The 15,589-nt window shown below is 42.6% G+C and overlaps 1 protein-coding gene across 1 annotated transcript; it reads left to right on the top strand.

Annotated features, from left to right (window-relative positions):
- The first annotated feature begins 221 nt into the window (after positions 1-221).
- zic5 (zic family member 5 (odd-paired homolog, Drosophila)) lies at positions 222-4,601 on the top strand. The gene is made up of 2 exons (XM_044215805.1): positions 222-1,566; positions 2,943-4,601. The coding sequence occupies exons 1-2, from the start codon at positions 525-527 to the stop codon at positions 3,380-3,382; spliced, it is 1,482 nt and encodes a 493-aa protein (XP_044071740.1). The 5' UTR covers positions 222-524; the 3' UTR covers positions 3,383-4,601.
- The last annotated feature ends 10,988 nt before the right edge of the window (positions 4,602-15,589 follow it).

Here is a 15,589-nt window from a genome sequence, read left to right as displayed (position 1 = left end):
GGGCTTTTTTGTCTGTCTTTCTTTTTTTCCCCACAATGGCAATAGCAAGACACTTGGACAAACCAAACCAGAGATAAACTAGGCTGCATTTGTCACATAAACTGACATTTCGGTCATCCACATGCGCCAGCACCAGTAAACAGAAAGCCGCACAAACAGATCTGCTGGTAACTTTGTGAGTACAACTTTTTGGAGTCAACAGCGATAAAGAGAGTGAGGGGGCGGAACCCTGCTGAGCCCCTGCGCTGAACGACAGCCAATCGCTTCGTTCTCCTAACTGCCAGTCACCGAAATCCGTCCAATACCCGCAGTGCCATTTCTAAACTGTATTCCCCACTGTGTCCTCCAACTGTTGTATGTTCTGCCAATCGCTTGAGGACAGAGTGGGAAAAGGAGCAAGCAGAGTTAGAAGCCGGACAAAAGAACTTATAGACCCCTTATATACATATTTTCCTAATGTTTTAGAGAGCGTGGTGTGGTGAAAAACAATTGCGGTGAGTGCGGATGGACTTGTCAGTGTAGTTATGGAACCCCCTTTAAGCAAGAGGAATCCGGCGATAAGATTAGCGGATTTGGCAGCGACTCAACCCCTTCCTCATCAGAATATGACAGGCTTCCCGGGGCTAGGGGGGCATCACCCTCTCTCCCACCATGCCCACCTCCACCCTGGGGAGCTGGGCAACGACCCCGGAGTGGCACTCACTCCATTTGGACCAGAGCACATGGCACAGACAAATGCTCTCAAACTTAGCCCATCTCAGCACATTCAGAGCCATCCCGAAGCCCAGACCGCGGCATCTTTCACTTCTGCTCAGACCACAGTTGGTTTCCCCGTGGCTCACCCCCACTCAGGCTACTCAAGCAGCAGGGACTTCATCCTCAGGAGAGAACTCTCAGCCTCTGCTATGCATGCTCTTGGCGACCAGCATAGTTCCGCCTCCTCCCCTCATCACCATGGCATGTTCATTTCCCCAACAGGTGCTTATGGGCACACGGAAAGTGGGGCCCATTCACTTTTCACTGGACTTCACGACCAGGCGTCCCCAGGTGCCCACCACCATGCCCTCAATGGGCAAATGCGCCTGGGTATACCGGGGGACATCTACGGCAGGCCAGAGCACTTCGGGCACAGGCCAGACCACTATGGACCCTCTTCTCTCCACAGCTACAACTCCATGAACCTCAATGTGAACATCGCTTCTGCTCCGCACGGAGCGGCGGGGGCGTTTTTAAGATACATGCGGCAGCCCATAAAGCAAGAGCTAATCTGCAAATGGATTGACCAGGAGCAAAATCAAAAAAAGCCCTGCTCTAAAACTTACAGCACCATGCACGAACTGGTCAACCACGTCACGGTGGAGCATGTCGGGGGACCGGAGCAGAGCAGCCACGTCTGTTTTTGGGAGGAATGTCCACGGGAAGGAAAGGCTTTCAAAGCGAAGTACAAACTGATAAATCACATCCGAGTTCATACGGGAGAAAAGCCCTTCCCGTGTCCTTTCCCGGGTTGTGGAAAAGTGTTCGCTCGATCGGAGAATTTAAAGATTCACAAGAGGACTCACACAGGTCAGTACTTCTAATTGTGTACAACTTGCACACCGCAATCTGAAAAAAAAACATTGACCTTGTGTTGCTATTCACATCCTAAACGGATGGACAGTGTGACCGCGCGTAATTGCGCACACAAGCGAGGGGGGGGAAAAAGTTGTATTCAGTGACGCATTCGCACAGTGAGTAAACGTGTTTCATTTCCTTTCTTAAATATAAACTTTTTTAGTCGCCGAGGCGTCTGCAGTAGGCGTGAGGGGATTAGAGCACATCATTTGTAAAACGTGCTTACGTACATGCAGGACAGCGCAAGAACAGGCGTAAATGTAAGTCTCCTCAGTCCTAGGACGTTTACACTCAGTTTATATATCGACGAGTCTATGCACATGGTACACGATATCTTAACATATGCCAGGTGCATTAGAATTTAAGCATTGGTTTAGTGTTAACCATCAGGACTTCGAGCTATAGACTATAACCTCTGTACTGCTGTCTGTAGAGAGATCAGATCTATCCGCATATACTCTCCAGCCAAAACAACTGCGTCTTGATGAAAAGTTGCATAGTGCTTAAAGTTCAAGACAGTAACTCTTGGCAGACTAACGCCCCACAACGTTCAAATCTCATGAGTGCTATTTTTGAGGCCTGTTTTTGTTGTTATTACATAGATTAAGGGTGGTGTTTTGGCTAAGAGAGAGCTTAATTTTGGCCTCATGCCACCAGTATAGACAGGCCTCTACACCGTCTTACTGAATGATGTGAAATCCCAAGGGAAATAAATAAGTCCTCTATCAAAAATATTAGTCATCAAAAAGTCCAGTTATTATTATCATTCTGAAAACGCACACTGCACTCCAATCCACAATTTTACATGCACGCACTGTGCAGGCTATAATTTAAAGTTTAAGTGTGACAGTGTGTGTGTGTGTGTGTGTGTGTCAGATGAGTTATAACCAGAGTCCACTACGGTAACATAAACGGCTCCTGATGGTCTTCTGAGTGCCCCCTCTACCCCCACATACACACATACATGTAACCAGAAGGCCCAAAGGCATGTTACACGTGTTCACACAGGAAAATGGTTTGGACTAGTGGGTGTGGAGCAGTGGCTCTAGTAGATGTTTAGTGAATAAGCTCTGGTAAAGAGGAAGCCCCAGTGGAGAGGTACAGGCTGCTACACCGAGCAGTTAATGAGAAATTACCCTCATCTAGTATTTATTTAAGGGTATGCCGAGAAGCTGTGGTTCAGGGAGTTATAAGACATATGGAAGATTAATTTTCAGTTCTACTCTTCTGATGTGTGTAAAAATGTAAATACACCCTTTGTAGACTTTTCCAAGGCAGTGACATTATTGCACACGCCCCTGATTGTATCTGTTTCTTATTTATTCAAGGAGAGAAACCTTTCAAGTGCGAGTTTGACGGCTGTGACAGAAAATTCGCCAACAGCAGCGACCGGAAGAAGCACTCTCACGTCCACACCAGTGACAAGCCTTACTACTGCAAAGTCCGTGGCTGTGACAAATCGTACACACACCCGAGCTCGCTGCGGAAGCACATGAAAGTGCACTGCAAGTCCCCGCCGCCCTCTTCCACCAACGTCCCCTACATTTCCTCCACAAACCCTCTTGGAGACCCTCTTTCGCCCAACTCCGAGCCGCACAGGAACCGCTCTGCGAACCTCTCCCCTCAGGTCACCAACCTCAACGAGTGGTATGTGTGTCAGGGGAGCGGAGGACCCAACCACCTCCACACCCCCTCCAGCGATGTGCCAACGTCAGATTCAGACGATGAGGACTCTTTCAGAAATTCAGACCCAAGGACAATGCTCTGATCCTCTTTACAACCACGTGACTGTCACACTTGTCACCTAGATGACCGTTAAGTGTAGATCCATGCTGGTCCCCGCTTTTTGATCAGTTATTTTCACTGTAGTATCATTAAACGACTGTGCTACACGCAGATTATTCACTGTTCCCGTGGATGCAATTACATGAGGAAGAATTTCTCTGAGGTGACCCCTGACCTTTCTTAAAATGTGGATCAAAATTGTCATTTAACACTGACATTAGAACTGAAATTAAAAATCCTTGTTTCTTACTTGAAAAGGACCAAAATCGAGACTTGCTATTTCTGAATAGATAAAAGATTTTCAGAATGAATGATGATTTTTTTTACAGGAGCAATATGCAGGGTTTAATTAACTGCATGACTTAAGACTCAACTGGTGTGCTGAAATGACATCTTTCATGTGACCTCTCATCATCCCCTTGCAGTTTAATAACTTGCCTGCTATCAATCACTGTCATATTCCAGACATTTAAGGAAAACAAATGGTACTGCTTGTAACCCCACAAATGGCAACAAATGTTAATGGGCAGAATCTAGAAGATGAGGCTTTTTTCAAATGTCATGTGATTTCTTTAAGATGTGGTACACACTTTGATAAACCAATAAGGAAAAAAAAATGAGGAGGCAAACATCTGAGTGTCTTAAGGGTTCTCATTTACCTTTTCAGATTTATACAATACATGTGTTTGGATGGAATTTTGTAATATTTAAGAACTATTTAAGACTATATTTTATGCAAAATACACAAGTGTTATGCTCGTTAAAGAGTACGAGTAAGTCCCTTGAGACCCTAAATGTCTACACTGACAAGGCTTTGACCCTGTAGGATTTGTATATATGTAACTGTACTGATGCTTGTGAATGTTGTGTAGTTTTAATTACAAAAAAAAATGTTTTTTTGTACATTGTAATTTATTTGCTGGTATCAATGTTGTACTGGAATTACAGGAACACCAAAGAAAAATAATATCAGTTTTGGTGATGCATAGTACCCTGCTGATGTTTCTTTTTTCAATTTTATGTAATTTTCTTGTTCGCTTTTTTATTTTTAATTGTGGTCTGTTAAGGAACAAAACATTTACTTGAATAGGCTGTGTAATGTGAAAAGTCCCTTTCTCGCATGCCTTTTGTAGTGATCTGTCTTTCTCTTTGAGGTGCATGGTGCCATTGGACATGATGGATAAAAAAAAAGATGAATCAGCTATGATTGTGCAGACCATTGATGTTCAAAATTAAATTTACAATATAAATTTCATGCTAAAAATTAATAAAAAAAACAGGACATATACAGTAAATAATTAACAAGTGTCAAATGATTATGATTTATGAGTGAATTTGATTAATAAGAGTTTGGGAAATTAGAGAATCACATGGACTGGTTACACAAAAAATCAGCTGGACTTTGGTGATTGTGAGATTGTCACTTTTATGTAAAATGTATTTTAGGAAGCTGTACATTTATTGTCAAATATTTTTTTTATGATGAAATGCAGCAAAACGTCATTCTCACCTCAAATGACAAAGTAGAAGTAGTTCTGTTCACTTCCTGTCCTGCCATTTCTATAAAATATCCACTGTTATCTCAGAAATAGGCCTAACGGGCCAGGGAGGCTGGTATAAACTAATCACTGAGCTAATGGGAAAACTTATAGCCCCCTGATGGCGCTACCTCTGAAAGGCGCGACAGCACAAAGCAGCCGAGGCATGAATCATTCATGGGAAAAATAAAAGATAAAAGATATCTGACAATAAGCAAGGCCTTGTATAGAGTGTATTAAACAAGTTCCCCCTCTTATTTCCTCCATTAAAACGCACAATCTCACTTTCAAAGAGTTGCCTGTCCAGTCTATAGAATTAAAATTGACCAACGCGAGTCCTGCACCACTTCAAAGGCTGCAGCTTCTGAGAGGAAGGCTGGCCGCTTTGACAGTCTTCATGGTGCGTTAGGATTTCTATGGCAGTTGGGTAGTGAGACGCTCACATTTGAATGTGTCTGGTTGAAAAACACTAACTGCCCCTAAATGAACTATAATCAAAGCTCAGGATGCACCCTCTCCAGAAATGTGTGTTGCCACAAATACACCGATGACAGGTAGCCTAGATGACACATACGCTGCAGACACCCTGGTTGCATTTGCCTGGTAAGAATTGGATACATTCAAAGGGGGGGGGGGGGAGTACAAATTGAAACCTTGTAAAAAAAAAACAACAACAACAACAAAGACGCACACATTGAAAATTATTCTGAGCTTCCACGCTACATCAATTAAGACACTTGACTCAGCTCATCCTGGAGGATTGTTGGGACTGTGGTCATAACATGCACACACTTAATCAGCACTTAAGTGCAAACAATCTCAAATATTAACCGAATTTTACAGCCCAGGACAACAACCATTTCAGCGGGCGTTAGGAGGCTTTTATAAAAGGCAGCAACTGTAGGTTTGTTTAGTTGTGTTGTAGGGGCTTTATCAATTTTATAGCTGTCCTCTAAGCATTTATAAAAACACTTATGTGCTGCTTCATTCAAAGCATAAGCACTTGTGGGCCTCCCCTCGTTTTGTCCGTGGACTTTTATAGGGATAAGGGCCTAAAGAGTAGCCTGCTCTTGTAGGTCCTGTTTGGAAACAAGTGCTCAATGAATGTTACAAAATAAACACGATGAAAAATAACTAGAGACAGTTCTTTCCGTATTAAAAGGAGGGAGACTTAATAAAAGGAGTGAAGCAGTCACCCTTCAGTGAGAAACGCTTTGAAGTAGAACTTATTATCTGAGAAATACTTTTTGGTTGTCCTAACGACGCTGCTGAATGGGAAAGGCACTCCTTTGTCAGCGATTTGTTCTCCTTTAGTGGGATGCCCGTGGAAATCACTTACATGGGCCACCTTAACATACTGCCTGCAAATCAGTAACTGGCAGAGTCAGACATGCAGACGCCACTTTAGAGAGGACAAAGCAAAAAGTCGCAGTGAAAACGCCGCAGCTTCTCAATTGCGCCCTTTAAAGGGGTTGAATGATAATTTCTCAGACGAGCGTAGAACCAAAACAAATGCCGTCTTGTCAGACTTTACAAGCATTATCCATCTCTTGAATACTGTTGGCACAATGCGCACGAAAATGGCTTGTGAAGTGATCATTTTGGTCACAAAAGTTAAGAGGCTCTGTTAAAAACGCAGGTCATTTGATCCAGAGCACCTGCGCCTGAAACGGCAGTGCGCTTGGCTCACCTTGACGGCAGCAGAGCAGTGGGGTTTTTTTGGGAAAAAGACAAAAAAAAAAAAAGAACGAAAGAAAGAAACAAAAAAGATTAAAAAAAAAAACAACAACTGTGGTTTGATTTTATGAACAAGAAAGCAGGTGTGTGGAGAAGAAACCAGCATCCCTCCACCACAACCTCCCCAACCCCCACCCAGAAATCAAATATAGCAGAACAGCAGCACCTTGTGACAGCTTTGGCCCGTTTTCGCTCAGTTACAAAATTAAAATCACACTTTTCTTGTTCCTAAATATGACACGTGAATAATAAGAATTGGGTGACAAACGGAAGTAAAGACCCCTGGAAATAAGAAATAGTGAGTGCGGGTAAACAGAGTAGAATGCATTTGGCATATTTATACCCATTTAGTAAAGCTACAGTCCAATATGATGAGCACTGTACTCACGCCATGTTTCAGATGAAAAAACAATTCCCTTCATTTTTATGTTGCCCAATGAAATTCCGGTGAGATTTGTATTGCCGCTTTTCACTGCACCCTCTAAATACACTGTGTAAATCCCCAAGAAAGGAAGGTTTTATTTTAGTGACACCATATTATCTGTGCACTGTCAAACTTTGCTGTGAAGTTCAGTACTGATCAGAACTAATAGTCCATGTTACACACCTGTTTGTCTGCCCAAGTCTAAACTTTCTCACAGTGTGAAGTCTCCGTTGTTCACATGCTCGCTTTCTTTACAAACGCACAGGTTTAACGGCCACATACCTATTTGCTATCCAGGCATTTTGCCAACTTTTTCCAAGCTCCCTACCTGGCTAGTGTCTTAAGTTTCATGATCAAGTCAGAAAACAGCAGCCCCGTTGCTGCTGCACCTCTCCCGGTTAACTCGAGACTCAACTCTGAGACTTCCTTCGGAGCTGATTTTTGCTTTTCTTCCAATATAAGCAAGCGCACAGACTCAGCTTTTATTCTGCTGTGCGAACAGTCAGTATAAGTTTTACAGCATGCACGCCTGCAGGGGACAATTCGGCAGCAAGTTAAAGGGGCGACTCAAACTTCTGTATTTTTGAGGAAGGACTCTTTCCCCCTGATTCATGGATTGTGGAAGCTGGGGGAAAACTCAAATGCTTTGTCCGGTTTTACACTCGGACTGTCAGACGTCTGCAGGGGGAATGCCGCTCATCTCCAGCCCAACTTCAGCAGCTGTGCTTTCACCTATTAGCCCCGATGTCTTTCCCAAAGGAGTGCGAGACTTAAACATCTGACAATGGGCACGCCGGGGGGTTACTCAAGTGACCTGTACTTGGTTTTAGTTTCATAGGAACTTCATTAAATCAATTACCCAGTGAGCACATCATGATTTGTGTGTTTTTAATGACAAAAATGTTTTTTCCTTCATATGTTTAGCCTATTCTATAGGGCAACCTGAAGGCATGACGGGTTTAGGCGCTTCTATGATTAAATATAATCATAACCTGCATAGTACACTGTGTGTTGTGAAGGAAATTGTTTTATTCTTGCTCTAACATTTAGACAATGTTGTTTCTCACCTTCCATCTCGAGCTAAGTGGCACTAAGGAAGAATGCCAGCAGTCCGTGCTGCTTCTCACTGTTCTTCTCTTTGAGAGACCTCATTTCAAATAATTTTTCCTTCATTTATTTTATAACGTTTCATAAGAACCACATTAGAATGTTTCATACAAGTCAAAGCAGAAATCTTCTAAAATATCTTCAACAACATGTGCACTCAGTAACCATCCTGGAACTAATTTGTGTTTTCAATGTAAAAAAAAAAAAAAACAAATAGACAAAAGAAGAAAAAAATTGTGTAAAAAAAACAACAGAAAAGGCCTTACTGATCAGAAAGAAATTAAAGACAAACCATTTGGAAAATTGCAATAACAGGTGCAGAGGCTGGCCTCTATACATATTTGCAATAGCACTGAGAAATTGTTTTAAAAACTGATGATTTTTGTGTGAGATTAAATAAATTGAAAAAATATTTCACCACAATTATATCAAGTACATTTCTGACATTCAAATAATTATTGAATTGTGGTTCCTATTTAAAGTAGAAACATTTTCTTCTCAAGAAAGACAATGTCCTAATGAGTCGACAATCTCTGACATGAGAGATCAGTGCAACACCAGTAGAGCCATAATTATAATATTGGAATTAAATCTTTTAGGAATCGGGTTACTTAACTGATTTTCTATGTGGTCACATGTATCACGGCTACAGTCATGCACTGCTATTCAGAAGAGCATGATACATCACTCAGAAACTGACATAATATCTGGTGGCTCAGTAACATCTGTGGGGGTAGAGACTTGGTGCCGGTCCAAAGCCCCATCCCAGGACTGGGAGCCACTCCAAGGCAGCAGGTGAGGAGAGCAAGGTCGTCCACGGACAACTGCATGAGCCAGGCCCTGCTACCTGGCCCTTATATAGCCCACCGGCCAGAAAGTAGAAACTAAAGTGCAGATAAGCGTGAGCATGCTGCCCCAGTAGTCTCTTACTGAATGACAGGGCTTTCCTAAAAGCCTCTAAATGCAGGATGTAGGCTTCAGTGTACTTGGAAACTAGGGCTGACGGGGTGGAGGGAAAGGGTGAACTATATACTCTATCAAAGAGAACCAGATGGACTTTTTAGTGTAGGATATTTTGATTTGTGCCCAGGGATGATACTGCTTGTAAAGTACTTTAGAGTGAACTAAAAGAAACAGTTTCATCTCTGGCACATAAAGAATATTCTGTATGACTATAAATCTGTTTCAGTTACTGTAAAATAAGCATTTTTTGTTGTTAAGGGCTGTTTTTTAAGTATCTGAGCAGAGACAAATGGGAATCTATATGATACTGATTACTAAAAACACTTCATTGCATTTGTGTCAAAATAAGCACATGTGTCACCTCCATACAGTCTACTTTTCACATGTTGTTATTGAAGACATGCTGATACTTATAAACTGACCTGGGACAAATAAACCAGATTGAGGCCTCTGGTGGTTTCTTTATATAGAAAGGATTACTTTCACCGCCACGATCCCCACTAATCAAATTTAAATCCATCTATCTACCTTCCCTTTCAACTTAACATATCTTAAAAACCTATCTATGATTGACCAAAATGATTTCAAAAGCATAGTGCCAGTCCACCATTTTAATCCACCCCCATTCCTTTGCCTGTTCTTTCTTACCATCACTTTCTACATTGTGGGCAAAGATTGGTATCTGTACCAGATTTGTGCAGAACTATCAAGCCTGCAACATCAGAGGGCTGGCCCTGAATGCATCTGGTTTTATTGCAGAAAAGGTCAGCATTTAGAGTGGGGGAAATCATTCTATCGCAGCTGGGGAGAGGGGAGTGGGGGCATCCTTGGAAAAGAGAGAGGAAAAAAGGAAAAGGGTTATGTCCAGGTAAGGAGAGAAGAAACATGAGCAGACTAGACTCAAGAAACAGTCTTGGTAATAAAAAAAAGACAAGCAGTCATCTGTGTCAACAACAGATAAGGGTTTGACTCCTGCTCTGCCTACGAACATCTGACTGTCTTCAGATAGTTGAGCCACTATAGGTTCGTCGTGGGCAAACTGGTGAAGTTGGTTACCAATCAACCTTAGCTTCCAGTCTCACTGTAGGAGCTCTAATCCAGTGTGATAAGCCAGCGCACTAGCAGTAAAGTGTCCAGTGTGGAGGCACCACTGCCTCCTCAACCATGCAGAGCAAAGACCTCCCTCTGACTTCATGGAGGTGTCTGCGTGGATCCCAAACATCACAAGCCCCACACCCATTCTCTTTAACAGACTTGGGTTTGGAAATGATAGATATGGCTCTGGATGGTTAGAAGAAAATGTAGTGTCTTGATGTTTCCAACTGACCTGGGATAAGCCAGAACGGATATATGGCTGGATAGGCAATGAGATTGCGATATGGGGTCTCCATCTGACCGATGGCTTCAAAGAGATGTGGTGTTGGTCTGCTGAGGCCCCAGATGAGGCTTAAGACATAAATGATTGAATACTAAGATGACCTATGGTATTAATGGTATCCAGGAAACAGCTCTCCATCCACTTTTCCAATTATTACTTTACTTTGTCCTGCAGAAAAGATGTTTGGCCCTCAATGGTGTTCAAACAATTCTGTTTAAGAAACAGAAACAGTACTCAAAGAAATCACAACCCTCCACCTCATCTAAGCACATAAGCAAAGCACTTAGGCAGAGCTCTTTTACTTGCTGTGAAGATACTGATGACAGCCATAATGTGTCTGGTTGTCCCACAGGACACTTAGCTCTGGACTGTCCCAATCACAAGACTAATTGTATAATTAGGCCAGCTCCGTTGGGGATGGGCACCTTTTGGCCCTTCGCAGACACTTGCCATGGTAAATGACAGTATATCTCACAAACTATCAAAGCTTATCCATCTTAGTGACACTAAACCTTGAGAGATGGCAATATTTTGACTGATAGTTTGCCAAAAAACTAAAAACATAAGATGTAGCTCTCAAGAGGGCTGAATTTATCACATAACAGTGTGGTAATTAGAAATGTCCAGTTTTTATGAGCTAATCTGCTTAGTTTTAATAACATTACTCATGTTGTTTAAGTTTACTTTTACATTTTATAGCAGACATTTGAGTATAAACCGTTTTCCTCTGGATTGTGAGAAGACCAGCCAGCAAATTATGTCTTCATCACTTCAGTGTGAAGCTGCAGAGTGGCGCTTTTCTATCAGAAGTGAATTGGTCCTGAGGAGAAGTGCAAGGGCCCCTCCCTGACACGGAGAGTCCTTATTTCCCTACTACACCCCCTCCTTTGGATTTTCAGCATCACCATGCACATCATTATCGTTGTCAAAAGTTGTGCGCGGAGTATGAACTCTCGGTGATGGGGGGCTGTGGCAGGCGCTGCCCGGGGGGAGCCAGGAGGAGGAGGGGTGACGCGCAGGTGTCGGTGCTTCAATTCTGACCGGCCGTGGCGAGGTTAGGACACCTCTCCATCCAGGAGGGCCCCATAGGTGCCCTCATTACGCAGACCCCTGTAGCACCGAGCGGCATGCGCATGGAGAGGAGAGGTGCGACTCCTTACGCTCAAAGTCTACCTCTCCCACCTGGCCTCTGTCTGTCTGTCACAGCTCCTATAGGGAAGAATCCCAATATGAATTATAATAAGCATAATAACAACCCTGTGGTTGCAGGAAAACTGAAAGGGTATTATTGGTAAAGACGAATTACTAGAGCCAGTTAGGCAAGCATCAGATCCACAACGCATCTGAGATGTCACATAAATTGAGAGCAATAAACTGAGTCATCACTTTAAAAGTTAGCGGGGCTATTCATGCGCTAATCCTCCTCTGAGCTCGTTTCTTTTCAGTTGTAACTGTGTCCAAGAGTTTAAAGAAATCGAAATTTCCCTCGTTTAAATCTTTGTGGCGCAATCATTGCTACAGATCCCCTCTTCATATTTTATGATGCACGAATGAAGTTTCTCCAAACTTCCCCGCTGCACACTGCGACCGAGATTCAAAGGGCAAGTGGTGCTTCATTAACCGTATCCCCATTTACTTTAGATCCCCCCTGAGTCTCAGAGAGAGCGTATTAATGTCAATTACCTGTCATTTTGCAACACCTACAATATGTTATGTCGGCTCGGGCTTAATGGAAGCACGTCGCCTTTTTCCCCTCACAAACACTTTAAAATTACGAATTTGTGACAGAAAAAAAAACTTTGCATGCCAGTTGTCATTTGAATTTCTTAATAATTTTAATAATTTTGCTAATAATAATTTAATAAACGTTGTTTTTTGAGCTGCAGTCGAATGTTTTACTCGAAAAGTATCAGTTACCCCATAAGTTGTTCTGAACAGCGTTTGTATGTGTGGGAGAGGGGCTGGGGGCGGGGGTGATTAAAACTGACTGAATGTTATCTGTCTTTTTTTTTTTTATATATAACAGGCGCAGGACTAATCTGCTTAAACCATTTAAACAAACGACTAATTAGGCACACTTTAAATGATCAAAAATTGAGTATTATTGTTTCCTAAATCCCATTTAGCAGGCTGTTTGGATTACAAGTTGTAACTATTTAACAAGATCATGAATACAGACTAGTTGTGCTTAGTTATTATGTTTCAATAAAGTAGATTCTTCTCTGATACAAACTAATAACTGTCACCAGCTCAGTAGACATGATCTCCCTCTAAAGACCTGAAATAATGGACTGCTAGGCATGATGACCGTACTAAACAAGAAGCCAGAGTGCTGGACAAAGAAAACACCATCCAGCTCGAGGACCAATGAGGGGTTTCTTTCACTTTTCAATCACTCCTGGTCGTGCCCGGGATTAAGAGAGGGCTCTTGACTCTCTCTTTCACACAAAACCAAGAGTGCTTGTCAGCAACTTGAAGGAAAAAAGAACAGAATAATACGTGAGTCCAGGGTTATCGTGTTTAATTGGATTAGATGGTGTCATGTTGAAGTCCGGAGCATGACAAACAAGAGATACACGGAAAGACGGCTGGGATTTATATGTCCTTGTCCCGCTTGGGAAATATTTAATAAAACAAATACAATATTAAAGATATTTTATTTAGATGGAAAATTACTTATAAATACCCCAAATCATTCATAGAAATAGTGCCTGTCTAGGTGTGCCTCCATAAAAAGAAGTGAAACACGCTGAGCACTGTGGCACTGGAGAGGTTTATATTGTCGGGATTGTGTTGTTGGCTGTGTGCTGCGCTCATCTGTGCGTCAAGCAGCGGCGGCAATAACAAGGTGCGCGCAGCTGTGTGTGCAGGTGCGCGGCCTCCACCTGCTCAACGGCACAGAGATAGAGAAAGGGAAAGAAAAGAGAGAAGGGGGGAGGGGGGAGGGGGGGCAGATCAAAAGCTCGGTTTTCAATTGTGCAGAGAAATGTGAAATGATCACCGAATACATATCAGTTTTATCAGCCATTAAATGTGCCAAAAGTGAGTTGACAATACTAACGAGGGGAATACATTACAGGTCAAAAGTTTAAGAGGAACAGCATAAATGGAATATTTGCTTATAAACTTTGAACTCAAGCCTGAAGTTGACACACCCTTTTATTTACCAGTAATCCACTGCAGCAAAAGTTCTACGTCATCTGTCATCTGGTGTTTCGCACCATTTTGCTCAAAAACCGTCATCTGTGAATGGAAATAAATGTGAGGTTCGATGAAGCCACTGTGAAAGCGTTTATAGAAGATGCTCAGATATTGATACCGTCCAGGTAACCACGGCAGAACAAAGAGACAGAGAGCAGGGCAGGATCAGAGGGGCAGACGCGCATCAAAGGCACCAGATATTTGCCTGAAAAGTTACAATGTTGCCCTGTCAAATATTTCTGCCTACTATATGTTTAGAATAAGGTTTAATCAAGTTTTCAATGGGAGAAAAATATGCAACCCGTCATTCATCTAGCATCGGCTTAACATTTTACTGCCTAATTAGCTTTTAGAGGGAGGTGTGAGATTTGATCTCCGTTCGTGTCTGTACGGCCGCAGACCTGCTCATTTTATGAGGTGCCGGTACTTTTTTTTCTCTCCCTCAAACTGTCTGTGTCGATCGCGTAAACTTTCTATTGGTCTGTCTTGTCTGGTGCATTCAGGGACAACAAAGCACAACAAACAAACAAACAAACAAGACTCACGAGCTAGTCTAGGTAGGTGCAGTTCCATCATTTAAATTAACATAAAGTGGGGATGATGTCGAATGCGTGAATGTGCGTGTGTATAACGTCAAAATCGCCTATAGGCTACCATCCATACCACTTAAATTGTGAATCAGAAAAAATACAGTCTGACAAACATGACAGGTTATTCTTTGTACTCTAACCTTAACATACACATATGCTGTTGTAATCCACAGGAAATAAAGTAGGCTAGAAAAAAGAATAAACTTGCTGCAGTGAAGTTGAAGTCAGCAGCACCTAGAGGAAACTCAGATCTGACTGCAGATGGACACTTGAGGTAAAAAACGAAAAAGTTGCAGAGACTTTTTCTCGCTCTGTAACGAGTCTCATTACCATGTCACCCCTCCTCCTCCTCCTCCTCTTCCCCGACACCCTTCCTCACTCCTGGCAACAGCAGACAAAGCGGGCGGATTTTAGTGGTCTCCGCCGGGGCCGGTCAGCCTTTGATCTGAACCCGTTAAGGAGAAGGGAGTCTGGGGGGAGTCAGGCCAAGAGGAGGGCTGTGGAGGAAGGTAAAGTCACCTATAAATATTTTTACCTACATTTAAAATAAGAATAATAATATGACTAGAATTTAACTACCCTTTTGTGGTACAACATACTTCCTAATTTGCATAGGAGACAACACCTCTGAGGGTAAGATGTTGCCAGCTTGAAGTCGGTTTCATTTTTGTTAATAGGTGACATTATTTGCAGATCATATTAACCCGCCAGGTAAACACACCCCGGGCAGCCTGGACTTTAAGGGAAACGGACATCCAAGACTAAACTCTGCAAGAAGCATGAAGGGCCTTCAAATATAGAGGCCTGGACAAGTTTGGTGGGTTAAATTAATTAGAAATAGACGCCCCCCCGGTGTGAAATAGTGTCCAAATTTGACCTGCAGTGGCAAAAAAACCTTCCACCAATATGAACAAAATGACATGTAGAAAATGTATTTTGTTTAGAATTAAAATGAATATTATTTAGCTTTGCATGATGCTCATATGCCTTCTGAGGTTGTGCTTAAACGCACTCCATCAAACAGATTTGTGTCACAATATAAAAAGGTGGGGAGAAAAAAAATTTGCGATTTAACATCCCTGATCCTGATTCGTGCCACGCCGCTCCGTCCGCTCGGACTGCCTTGCTGACGGGGACACTCAGACAAAAGGTCTCAAATGAAGTTAGTAATGGTCCACATGGGCCAGATCACTCAGGCAGCGCAGACAGGCCGCGGTGAATTTCATATCATGCAAACGCACTGGGGGAAGAA

Source organism: Siniperca chuatsi, linkage group LG12, assembly GCF_020085105.1.
Source record: "Siniperca chuatsi isolate FFG_IHB_CAS linkage group LG12, ASM2008510v1, whole genome shotgun sequence".
Taxonomy (NCBI): Eukaryota; Metazoa; Chordata; class Actinopteri; order Centrarchiformes; family Sinipercidae; genus Siniperca; species Siniperca chuatsi.
Note: the sequence above shows the minus strand (reverse complement) of the source record. Positions and strands in the feature narration are given on the sequence as shown.